Raw genomic sequence first — 12,799 nt, forward strand, 5'->3', positions numbered from 1 at the left:
CGTAATGGTTTCATCACTCCTTCCCGCTCTCCGCACGGAGCTCTGGTACTGTTTGTCAAGAAGAAAACTGGTGAACTTAGACTCTGTGTAGATTATTGTGGTCTTAATAAAATCTCTAAAAAAGACCGTTACCCGTTGCCCCTCATTTCCGACCTCCTCGATTCCACGTGTTCCGCTCGCCTCTACACCAAGCTAGACCTTTGTCACACCTACCATCTCGTATGCATAGCTGAGGGTGATGAATGGAAAACCGCGTTTCGGACCCGCTACGGCTCCTTTGAATGGCGTGTCATGCCATTTGGACTCACCAACGCTCCTGCGGCTTTCCAACGCTTCGTCAATGACATCTTCTCTGATATGCTTGATGTATCTGTCGTCGTATACCTTGATGACATCCTTATCTACTCCGACAATCCCGAGGATCACCGAAAACACGTATGCGAAGTCCTTCGCAGACTCTGAGCCAATAGCCTCTACTGCAAGGGTTCCAAATGTGAATTCCATCAGGACTCTGTTGAATATCTTGGTTACATCCTCTCACCCGAAGGCTTGTGCATGTCTGAAGACAAGGTCAAAGCTATTACCGACTGGCCAGTCCCACGCAAGGTCAAGGATATCCAATCCTTCCTCGGCTTTGCTAATTTCTACCACCGTTTTATTCATGAGTACAGTGAGATCATCCTGCCCTTAACACGACTCACTCGCAAAGGAACTCCATGGAAATTCGACGAACAATGCCTATCCGCTTTCAATGAGTTGAAGCAGGCTTTTACTCATGCCCCTATCCTCACCCACTGGCTTCCCGACCATCAACTGGTTGTGGAAACCGACACATCCAACTACGCTATTGCCACCATCCTATCCATTTACCTAGAGGATGGTGAGATCCATCCAATCTCCTTCTTGTCCTGGAGTCTCCACGGTGCTGAACTCAACTACGATACGCACGATAAAGAGCTTCTAGCCATCTTTGAAGCTTTCAAATACTGGCGCCACTACCTTGAAGGCTCCGTGGAAGCCGTTGATGTCGTTACAGATCACAAGAACCTTGAGTATTTCTCTACTACCAAGGTCCTTACTCGACATCAAGTGCGCTGGTCTGAATTCCTCTCTCAATTCAACCTTGTTATTCGGTTCCGACCGGGTAAACTTGGTGGGAAACCGGATGCCCTCACTAGACGATGGGACGTCTACCCTAAAGAGGGGGATAGTCAATATGCTCAAGTCAATCCTCACAATTTCCGACCCGTTTTCACTCAAGAACAACTCTCTGCTTCACTCCGCGCTACATTCCATGAAGGTCCTGTCTTACATGCTAGTGCTATCATGGACATCGACAAGCTCCACTCTGATATCAAGAATGCACAGCCGTTGGATTCCGCTGCCACCAAAGGTTTCCGACTCGCATCTTCCCCTTCCAACTCCTCTCGGTGGTCCATGGATGAATCAGGACTACTACATCTTGACAGTAGCATTTATGTCCCGGACTCCAATGATCTCTGTCTTCGCGTTCTCCAAAACAATCATGACCACATCTTGGCAGGTCATTTTGGTCAAAATAGGACTCTTGAACTCGTCCGATGGAATTACACCTGGCCACAGATGCGTGAATATGTTCGCCACTACATGAAATCTTGCACTACCTGTGGACGTAACAAAACACCTAGACACCGCCCTTTTGGCTTACTCAAACCATTGCCAGTCCCAGAACACCCGTGGGATTCCATCTCCATGGACTTCATTGAACAATTACCGGATTCCAACGGATTCACTGCTATCCTTGTAGTGGTCGACCGTGCAAGTAAGCAAGCAATTTTCATTCCTACCCACAATACCATCAACTCCGAAGAGCTCGCTCAGTTATTCGTTAACCATGTGTTCACAAAACATGGCATCCCCAATCATATAACCTCTGACTGCAGCTCCGAATTTGTCTCCCAGTTCACTCGTGCTCTTGCCAAAGCCTTGGATATGGAGCTTCACTTCACTTCCGGATATCACCCGGAGGCCGACAGACAAACTGAACATGCTAACCAAACTCTGGAACAGTACATCCGCATCTACTGCTCCTATCAACAAGACAATTGGGATACCTTACTACCCATTGCCGAGTTTGCTTACAACAATGCTCCCAACACTTCCACCGGAATCTCTCCATTCTTTGCTAACAAAGGCTATCATCCCAATATCACCGTACATTCTGAACACGACATCACCTCCGCTTGGGCCCGTGACTTCACCGTTAACCTCGATGAGCTCCACCAATTCCTTCAAGATGAAATCACTTATGCTCAGTCCCATTACAAACTACAAGCGGACAAGTGGCAGTCCCCGGCTCCTGACTTCAAAGTAGGTGACAAAGTCTACCTCAGTTCCAAACATATCAGAACTACTCGCCCTACTGCAAAATTTGCCGAAAAATTCCTAGGACCATTTGATATCATTGCTCAGCCAGGATCCCATTCCTTCACTCTCAAACTCCTGTCGGACCTCCGCTCCATTCACCCTGTGTTCCATGTCTCCCAACTTGAACCCGTGGAGACCAATACTATCCCTAACCATACCCAATCTCCACCACCTCCAGTTGAAGTCGACGGTGAAGAACAGTATGAAATCTCTCAAATCCTCGACTCTAAACTCGACCGTCATTTCCGCTGTCCACTCCTATACCGAGTCCAATGGTTGGGTTATGAAGGTACCGATGAAGAGTTTGCCTGGATCCCCACTACAGAATTCTCCGTGGACGAATATATCAAAGACTTCCACCAACGTTACCCAGACAAACCAGGACCACTATCCAAAGTCACCATCCGCAAAGTCTCCCTCAAACCCTCACCCATTGCTTCTTGACCTACATTTATGCCCATCAGGGCCTGCGCTTCAAAATCTGTGTACAAGACAACATCCAAAAAATATATACAAGTCCAAGAACCACGCCTAGGATTCCGCATGCACCAACTCTCCCATCATCACATCCTCATCCACCCTATCTTCCCTTCCACTTCCTTCCTCCTCCTCATCACTCATAACAATAAGCTCCAGCTTATCCAGTGCCGGAACACCAATGGCACCCGCGCCCGGGCACATCTCATCCCTCTTCTTCTCCTCGGGATCCAACTCCCCTTCAGAATCCTCTACCAAAAACTCATCCGCATCCTCCAAATACCTCTTCCACAATGCCCACTCAATCCGACGGCCTCCAAGCGCATAGAACTTGTCCCTTGTGTCCAAGAAATGGTCGCGACATTTGATGGCCAATCGAAGACCGTCTTTCCCAAGGCAGCTGTACCAAACTTGCATGTTGGCGACCTCGAAGGGATCTGCGGCATCGAGAGTTTTGGTACCCATCACGTGAGCATTCCACAACTGGGCAACGTCCTTGTCAAGTCACATATGCATTGCGATCCGTAGGGCCTCTGAGTTCACGTTCTTGAGGTTTCCGAGCTCGACCTTAGATGCTGCCCATTCCTCCCTAAACTCCTCCTTGACGAAATCTGACGGCCATTCCGGAGCATCACCCTCATGAAAATCATCGACCAAGTCATCGACGTGGCTTCCGAGAAAATCCACCTTTCCCTCTACCCTCTCCAAGCCTTCCTGGAAATCATCCATCTTGTCACAGAGTTTTTGTAGGAGGTCGATGACCTCACTGGACCCCATGGATCCTGAACTTTCACCTTGTGGAAACACACACTTGTTCTTCTTTAATTTGCACCGTTCGCAAGTACGCCCGCGGCGAATGAAACATCTTACGTTGTCTGTCTTACAACGTCCACAACGCTCTATACAGAGCAAGTCAGCATAAGCGACGGGACCCTATGGAAGTCACTTACCGTTACCCTTATATTCTTCGTCGTCTGCCTGCATCTCAGGCTCGGTCTTCAATTTCTTCAAAGGCCTTCCCGACAGCCCCGTGACTTCCTCTTCCCCACTGACCACCACCGCACTAGACTTGATCTTACGCTTCCTCGAAACATCTGCGGCCTCCGAATCGGTCGCCTTGCCCTTACCCTTCCTATCCTTCCTCTGCTTTACCAATTTTCTCAACGCCTTCTCCTTCAGGGCCTTCTTCCGCTTGTCATCTCCATCGGACCCGCTACCAACCTTGCTCCCCTCATTCCCATCTTCCTTCTCCTTCTCTGCCTCCGCAGCCTTGCTAGCTTCCACCAAAGCCTTGGCCTTGGCCTCACCTTCTAACTTCTCTGTGGCCCTCCTTTCCTCCAAGGCCCTGGCCTCCTCTTCCAACCTCTGCTGCTCCGTGGCGGCTGCCTCTGCCTCCTCTTGCCATTTCTTCTCCACGGCCTCCCACTCCTCCCTCTCCCTCCTTGCTTTGGCCTCTGCAACCTTCCTCTCCTGCCCCAATTTTTTCTCTCACCATTCCAACTCCAGAGCCCGCCTCTTTTCCTCCTTTTGTTTCTGCACTTTTCAGGCCTCATGAGCCTCTGCGGCATCCTTCCTAGCTTTCTCTGTGGCGTCCCACTCGTCATAAAAGGCTTCCAGGTCTTCAGGCTGAATATCTTCAGGTGTCGGGGCAGGCTCGTACAGTTCAGGTGTCATGGAAACACGGTACTCGATGGTTGATGACATGACGAACGATGAGGATGAAATTCAGAAAATAGAGGAGATGGTGGTGGTAGAAAGCTAAGAGGTGAAAAGCCACTTGACCAACCTGAAAAAATTCCACGCGGTCACACCCAGCCATCAGGATCTGCATCCTTGAGGGCAAGAACGCTAAGGGGGGATACTGTAATGAGCATGCCAACGGAAACCCAACCTCCACTCAATCCAACAAACCACAGCCCGGAATCCTACAGATTCCAATTCCCAGTTTCTATTTCATATTCCATTTCATATTCCTTTTTATATTTCACTTCTCCATTACAATTTATCAATAGCCGACATCAGTAGCAAACATGTCATCGGACCCCATCAGCTACCGACCAGTAGATTACATCCTCCAAGAACCCTAGAATGTAGACCACTCCGAGTAGGAACTAGATTGGACTCCTAACTAGTATATAAGCCTTAGAATTACACTGTAGATACTCAGTTCGAATATTAACTTGGTTCAGCCCAATCTCTCTCTCTCTGACTCTAAGTCTAACTCTCGTTCTCCAGTCCGTGGAACTCCGATCTGTTGGACTTATCTCTTACCTCGTCTCTGCCACTCTGTGGACTTCTGTCCGTATCTATCATAGGGCTTCGGCTCAGGGGTGACGTTGCTAATAGCTTCGCCTATGCCCGACGCATCCTGTGGCATTCCGCTACATGCACTTACTGCCGCAATCCTATTGGCACGATCCTAACAATTAGCTCTAATGCCATGACCTTTCCTCAGTCTTTACTATGGCTATTATACCAGTATCCACTAGGAGACAGACAATAACAACATAGTCACTCTGAGTTATACTCTCTGTCACAGCTTTTCTTCTAATGGTATTGGTGTATGCTCATATTGCACCAATACATGGAATTTTGTGTCCACAACTTGCTTTTATCTTTTATTCTGCCAGCATTGTTTCACTTTCACCAGTCAGCATTGTTTTACTAGCTTTCACTTTCTACATCACCATTGTTTTACCCCAGCTCAGCTCAGTACAGTTATGTCCCCATGTGGACCTAGGATTGTCAGTCACAGCATTTGGTATCTTGCCATCAGTTTCAGTATAGAATAGTCTCTGTGTAGACTCAGGATCAGGATCAGTTTCATTTTACCACAGTTAACCTCAGTCCAGTTTTAGTTTTCATCATCACTCAGTTCAGTCCATCATTTGCTGCCACTAATTCCCTCTTCATATTTCTGCCAGCCAGTCTCTCTTTGTTTTACTGCCAGTTTCTCAACTACACACCACAAAAAGCGAGGAAAGTTTACCTACCTTTATATACATTTGCTTTGTATATATCCCAATACAAATATTAAGCGAAGTGGTATATGTTAATAAACAAGGTGTAGGGTTACTGTAGGTTATTATGTATTTCAAGGGTCCTCAGTCGGGATTACAAGGCATTTTAACTACAGCATATCTTGAGTAAGGTTTATTTAGAATCATAATGAATTGACAACTAGTTTACAATGCAGCAAAGCCCAAATCTAGTTCCAGACCCATCTCGTTGTCATCATCGTCACAAACGTCATCCAGTTCTGCCTCAGCATCATTGTCTAGCTCTGCATCCACCACGTCTTCATCTTCAGCCTCCTCATCAGTCTCTCATTCATCATCATCATCAACATCTGAATCCTCTTCTTCAGCATCTTCGCACTGGTCCCCATCTGCTTCAGCCTCCTCATCTGGCATATTGACCATTTCCAACTCATCTGATCCAGGTCTGTCCTCATCTTCGTCTTCGTCATCATCTTCATCCTCCTCTGCAGCCTCGCCATCACTATTATCATCGGAACAGGCCATCTCTACATCCTCCGAGTCCTCTGTACTGAATAAATCGCGTGGAAGATTGTATGCTTTGCAGAGATCATCACGAAAGAGACGAGTTGCGTCCCAGGTGCTCTGATGGCCAACTCCAAGACCGCAGTAACGGAATGTCATATCATGATCCACCCATCTTGAAACCAAAGATTAATGATAGTCAAAAAGAAATGAAGTCACGCACATGTCAACGGAGTACCGCTCATAGTCGTGATCATTTTCCTCAGGTCTTCGAGCAATTGATGGTGGTAGGAACTCCGTAGTTTGACCAAGCCTGTAGACTGGAAGTAGATGAACTGCGTGAATAATATCATCTGGGTCCAGGAAACCAAAGGCACCTGGGTCGTTTCCATCAACAAATCCAATGTGATGGGGACGCTTTGCAGTGAAGCCAGAACGATGGTCACTATCAAACCCATACCAACAAACCCAGGCAAAATCGACATAAAACACCTGTTGGTCTTCATAGTCACCGTCAGGGTCATTGTAGCGAACATCGGTGTGAAAAAGTCCAATGATTTGAGCGTACCAGTATGGATGTACTGTTTCTGCTTCCAGGTCATTAGCGAGAATGACAACATCAGAATGTGTGTGAGGATTGATGGAGTCTTGGTTGCGACGAACATCATATGTTGTATAATTGATCCTAAGAACCTTGTGGCAGAATACTCAGTCGTTGATGATGTGTAGTCGGCTTAACTGTTCTGGGGTAATCTCATTGCCCAGGTCAATCTCATGAACAAACAGTCGACAAAGAATATGTTCTTTGAGTTTCGGGATGAAGTCCTGTAGTAAAAAGCTACCATTAGAATGTACAGAGGAAACAAAGAAGGCCTCTTACAACCACGGCAAGATCTCCTTCATTCTCGGCAAGCCATCGGTGAAGATCAAGGGGGTAGTTCCTGGACAGCGACATCTGATAATGGCTTTCTGGATCTCCTTTGGGAAGCGGGTCCTTCTCATTTGGATGCATCCTAGGAGACATCTTAGATGAAGCCTTCAGATTGGATATACGCCCAGCAAGAATTCGTCGAAGTCATCGCTGGCGGCACTCAAGAATGGCTATTTGCTTTACATGGCCTCACTTGTTGGTCCGTGCATAGAACAGTTTGACTCGGTGATGCTCTTGCTCACCCTAGAGAGCATATTAATAATAATCACATAGGGAAACTCATAGTTATCACTTACAATCTGAGTACTATATGAATCAGTAGTCCCAAACCTCAGAATTGTCCACTGGTAGTCGCCAAGAGCATGGTTCTTGTATGTGAAGAGGTTGAAGGCTTTGACTGACTTGTAGATCCCACCAGTGACAGAAGTGGCTGCTGCTTTTTTCTTGGTTGTGCATATCAGTCGACGGACACGCACGGCCATTTCTGAAGGTGTCTCCTTTGTTCAGAAGTTTGGGCAAACCTTGGATGAGAAGAGCTGAAGTTGACAACCAAGTAATGATGTAACTGCACGTAGAACTTGAACTGTTGAGTCTGTATGCATGCGAGCTTTTGCAAAGGCATGCCACGTCGCAAATATGAATAAGGTGTCCATAACAATCGAATTGTCCTTGCTATCAGGCAGGAGTCCATCAAAACAGGGAAAAGAACACTGAGAACACACAATTAGTCAATGTACCTCGAACCAGAATGAAATAGATACCTGGAGAACATCTTCATAATCTCTCGCCGCAAACTTCTTCTGCCCTGAAACATCATTGCTGAATTTCCGGATGGTTGAACGACCAAATGTTGGTAGCGAGCGAAATCTATTCAATAGTTAGCAGCAGCATCAACGAGATTCATGATTAATGTATACATACCGTTTGTTCAATCGTTGAATGGCTCCTGGGATCTCATGGCAAATGTGAACAAGGTGAGTGAATAAAGATTTCCAGCTGCCACTCAGACTCATGCATCAGATCCGATACAAGCATTTGATAGTAGTTGAAGCCGTGTCATAATAAAGCTGTTGAAAATGCATTCTGCAAGGGAGAGTCAGCGATATGTTTGAAATGGTAAGTTAAATGTTTTTCTTACCCGATTTGCTGTGTTTGATCTCTTACCAAGGACATTCTCAATTCGTTTACTGGAAACTGCATATCCTCGTTCAAAGATCCATTTACGAACCATTTTGACCTCTTGCTGGTGCTGTTCACAATCAACATGAGCATTCCTTTGATGACTAGAGAGGTCCCATTTCATCCCCATATCTAAAACTTTCTCCTTAACAATGAGGCACCAGGGACAGAGACACCGCCCGAGGGATTTGATACTCGCAAGCAGGACTCTAACATAACTTGAAGTCAATCCCTGGGACAGTAGAACGAATCTGTTTGCTTTTCAGGGTAATCCGCAGAATATGTGAAAAATCGTGGGTAGACACGACGTAGGATGCCATCTGCACACAATAATGATGCCATGTTCATAAGCCTCCATAAAATCCGCATCTAAGAGTAGCTCCCATATTTTTTGGATGAGCTCACGCTTCAGGAAAGTGAGGAGCTCCTTTGAGGCAGGCGAACCAAATGTCTTCATGTACATGTCTTGAATATTATCCGGCAACTGAAGATATATGTTAGCAAGTTAAAATAACTAAGAAATGAATCATACAAACCACAGGAAAGTACACGAGATGATGGCTTTGAAAGAACAAAGGTAGCACTCGAAAATACTTTGACATTAGCCCGATGCCAAGATATCCAGGCCAAAGTGACGCCGTGCCAAAGTTTGTGAGACATGTCGAATCGGAATAAAGCATCATTGGCACCACTACCGTTTCCAACATGCATCCCGGCTCTGGGGTGATCTCGTCCTCCATTTCGAGAAAGACATCAGATGTATATGCCTCGCCGTACACCCGCTCTGTCCTGCCATCAGGGCACAGCCACATCTGCTTGAACCCTTTCAAATGGAAGCGGGAAAACGACTCATCTTGAAATGCTGAGCGAACAACGTCAAGCATAGAATGGTGCCAGACATCTGGAATATCAAGAGTCGGTGCCTCCTGCTCAGAATTATGGCAAACATCTTTCTGAGGAAGATGGAGTGTAATGTGATCATGAAACCATCTGTCGGTGCCATCCATGGGTACAGAATTTGTGTCTAGACGTTTAGCCTCTCGGTTGGCATCAAAGTTCTGCAAATCTGAAGAAGAAAAGTCTGGTGCCAGAATAACTTCTTGCACCAGATGGTTCAAGTCGTTTAACATCTTGGTTGTGGTCGAATAGAACCAGTGCATTAGTCGGCATATGGTTGTTACGGATTATTCATTTTCTTTTTCTTTTTCTTACTCAGCGTGATTACACAAGAACGATCATCACAGACTGTTTCTCACAGTACTATTATTAGCACACCCATTTGTATTTAAGTAGAGCCTCAGCTGGTCTAAACCCCAGCTTCGGCTAAGGTTTAATCTACCTAACATCGAACTCCGTCCTTTGTGACTATCTGTCCCATCGACTTTCATCGCCTTTGACTTGCTAGAGCGTCGTCTACCGAAGTGCGAGTAGCGACCCTAGTACGATCTAAGTCAATAGAGTTAGTGGCTAACATTTAGCCGAAGCTCGTCTTGCGTTGCCCAACGACTCACCGTTGCCCAACATATTCCCAATTATTCTTCTAATTGTCGTCACACTCTCCGTGCTGTGATTCCTTCTTAACGACCCACTCAGACTGGTCATAGTGACCATCCTCCGAGTCTTTCTCGCTTGCGCATACATCCCATCCCCAGTGTTTGCAGGATTACTCCTGTTATTCTGGGTCGGATTTCTGCACCATTACTGAAAACACGAAACCCTTTATTCTCGCCCTCCAGCTCGCCTCCATATTGACAATCCTATTGTTGATATTGACGAGCACCTCCGAAAATTGCGAAATCCTTTTGATGAACGGCTCCAACTACGAGACCGACCTCAGTCTGATTATCGCCCTTCTTATTGTCCTTACCATACTCGCTGTCTATCAGCTTGCATGGTCAATCGTCGACTTACGCCAAGGATAGATCCACTCACGGATGCCCTGGTCTGACTCCATTCTCGCCGTCTTCGCGACTTTTATACTCTTTTTCTTGTCCATTATTTTGTACCGACTTCGCCGCTGTCTTCAACAGAGACAAGTACGCGCACAACTTCCATTCCACTATGTTCCCAGCACCCCGGCGTATCCCCCGCCAATAATTCACATTCCCGTGGCATCTCAGCAGACGATAGGAGATGTCGAGTCCAACGCCTCCAGGGAACCTGGAGGATCCCTCTACACATCGTCGCGACCCAGCTCGCGATCCTCAGAGTCGAGCACCGACTCCTACAGAAGCGTTACCGACGAGTCAGCTGACTCAGTCGACATCACCGATACCCGGGGCGTACTCCTCAACAGAGGAGACTCGCCCATACCAGGCCTCTTCGATCAGTCTCCAGTCGAAGGCGAGTCAAGTCCCAACCGAGTCGGAGGACAAGGCACCAGGCCTCTGGACGAGGGCGAAGAAAGCCCTGACACCGAGTTCGAAGGGGATGACCTCACAGAGTGGGAGAGAACCCAACTCGATGACCTCTACCCGAACGAGGAGGAAAATGCGACCTATACCGGAGACAACTACAGCGGAAGGTCAGGAAATAAGTGGACGGATGCCGTCTGGCGAGGTGAGAGTAGGAGATACCGGCGCTCCCTTCCACCGTCTCCTTGCCTGAGCCGACGAGTGGGGAGCTTTGGAGCGAGTTCCCAGATTATGACGCCGAGGAACTTGGAACAGTTACCGCTTCCGAGCGACTTGCTGGAGTCTCCAACTGGGAGCCATCTGTCGCGTCGAGAGCCTTCACCGATCCGGTACCGGCCTCTCAGCATCCATGGCCCCTCCTCTATCACACGTACGTCGAGTCCCTCGGACTCTCTCGAAATGCCTGGCTCGCCCCAGAGATCGAGGCCCGAATGGAGCGAGGTAGAGCGCATGACGCACGCATTCGACGTGCCAAAGAGGACACCCTCCTCGGACCCGATGGCTGGTGGGACTTACCCCTCGAGCCTGACGCCACCGACGCCGAGGTGGAAAACCGAATCCGCGCCGCCGCCGTCTGATATTCAGGAGCCGCTCAAAGAGCGGGTACCAATCTTGAGGCCAGAAGAAGAGCCTGGAACGCCTACCAGGCCGAAATTAGCGACCCCGACTCCGACATCGGGAGGTGGAGAAGGAACAAGGAGATCGACCGAATCGCCCGAGAGAGGAAGGAGGCCGCAGATGCTGAGTCGGCCGCCAAACAGTTCCCTCGAAACCGAGGTGATGAGGGTGGTCCGAACGGTTCTGGTCGACCCCGCGGCTCCGGTCCCAACAATATTTAATATCCTACCATGGCACAGATTATACAAGATAATGATGGAGGATATGGAGAAAGACTCGCAGTGGCTCCTCTCCGAGGCAGGGGAGGACTATCTATATGCAAAATCCATGGGGGACGTCTACCTCATGAAGAACATCCTGGAAGTGGAGACGTGGCACAAGGCCGCCGTGGTTTGGAACCTGGTGTTCCCAAACGCTAACCAGCCGGGCTGCGCGCCTTACCGTCGACCCCAACCGATGCCCAACCCGCTCAAAACTGAGCAGTTCTGGGCTGGCACGGGGCCCAATGACGACGACATGGATAACCCCGGTGCAGGACCCTCGGACAAGGGAAAGCAGTCCATGGTCCCACCACAACCGCCGAGTCAGCCCCCGCATCGACCAGCGTATCCAGGGCGATTATCCGCCGCCCGGAGAGAACTATCGTCTGCGATCGCTCCCACGACCGCCAAATCCACCAGTCCCACCTAGAGCACCTTCACCCCCGGACCCTATACCTCCATGGATGCTAGCAGCCAGAAAAGATAACAACCCGTGGAATGACGTGAAGCCCAAGTTGATCACGCAGCCCGAGTACTTCACAGGGGAATCTGAGGACATCAATCGATTCCTCCATCACTGTGAAATGTACTTCCAAGTCTTCCCGTTGCACTTCACGATGAACGACCAGGGCCAAAACCCTTACCGCATCACCTTCGCGCAAGGGTATCTACGGGAGAAGGCCAAGCAGTGGTGGGGTGACCAATACTATCGCTACTGGGACGATCAAGGACACTGGAGTTTCCCCACCTGGGAGGAATTCTCCCGCGATCTCACGCAGGAATTCCGAGAAGTAGCAGAGGTCGCGATCTGGAAGGCGGAATGGAAGAAGGTTCGACAGTCGGAGTTCAAATCCACAGTCGAGTTCTTCACCAAGTTCGAACGATTAGCCCACAAGTGCGGAGAATTCGGAGATGAGAAGCAGATGTTTGAGGCAGTGGAAGCGGCCATCAGGCCAACAGTGCGCAAGACGGTTATGCATGGGAACAACGAGCGCCCCACGACCTACGCAC

The 12,799-nt window shown here is 48.5% G+C and overlaps 1 protein-coding gene across 1 annotated transcript; it reads right to left on the bottom strand.

Moving 5' to 3' along the window:
• Window positions 1-6,068: 6,068 nt before the first annotated feature.
• On the bottom strand, window positions 6,069-6,545 carry EV420DRAFT_1476887 (uncharacterized protein; the record flags this gene model as incomplete). Its single annotated transcript, XM_060469364.1, has 2 exons — window positions 6,069-6,206; window positions 6,231-6,545. 2 exons carry the CDS (start codon window positions 6,543-6,545, stop codon window positions 6,069-6,071), a joined length of 453 nt encoding a protein of 150 aa, XP_060334623.1.
• Between the last annotated feature and the right edge of the window lie 6,254 nt (window positions 6,546-12,799).

The sequence above is a fragment of the Desarmillaria tabescens genome (assembly GCF_030435595.1).
Source record: "Desarmillaria tabescens strain CCBAS 213 chromosome Unknown EV420scaffold_8, whole genome shotgun sequence".
NCBI classification, from domain to species: Eukaryota; Fungi; Basidiomycota; class Agaricomycetes; order Agaricales; family Physalacriaceae; genus Desarmillaria; species Desarmillaria tabescens.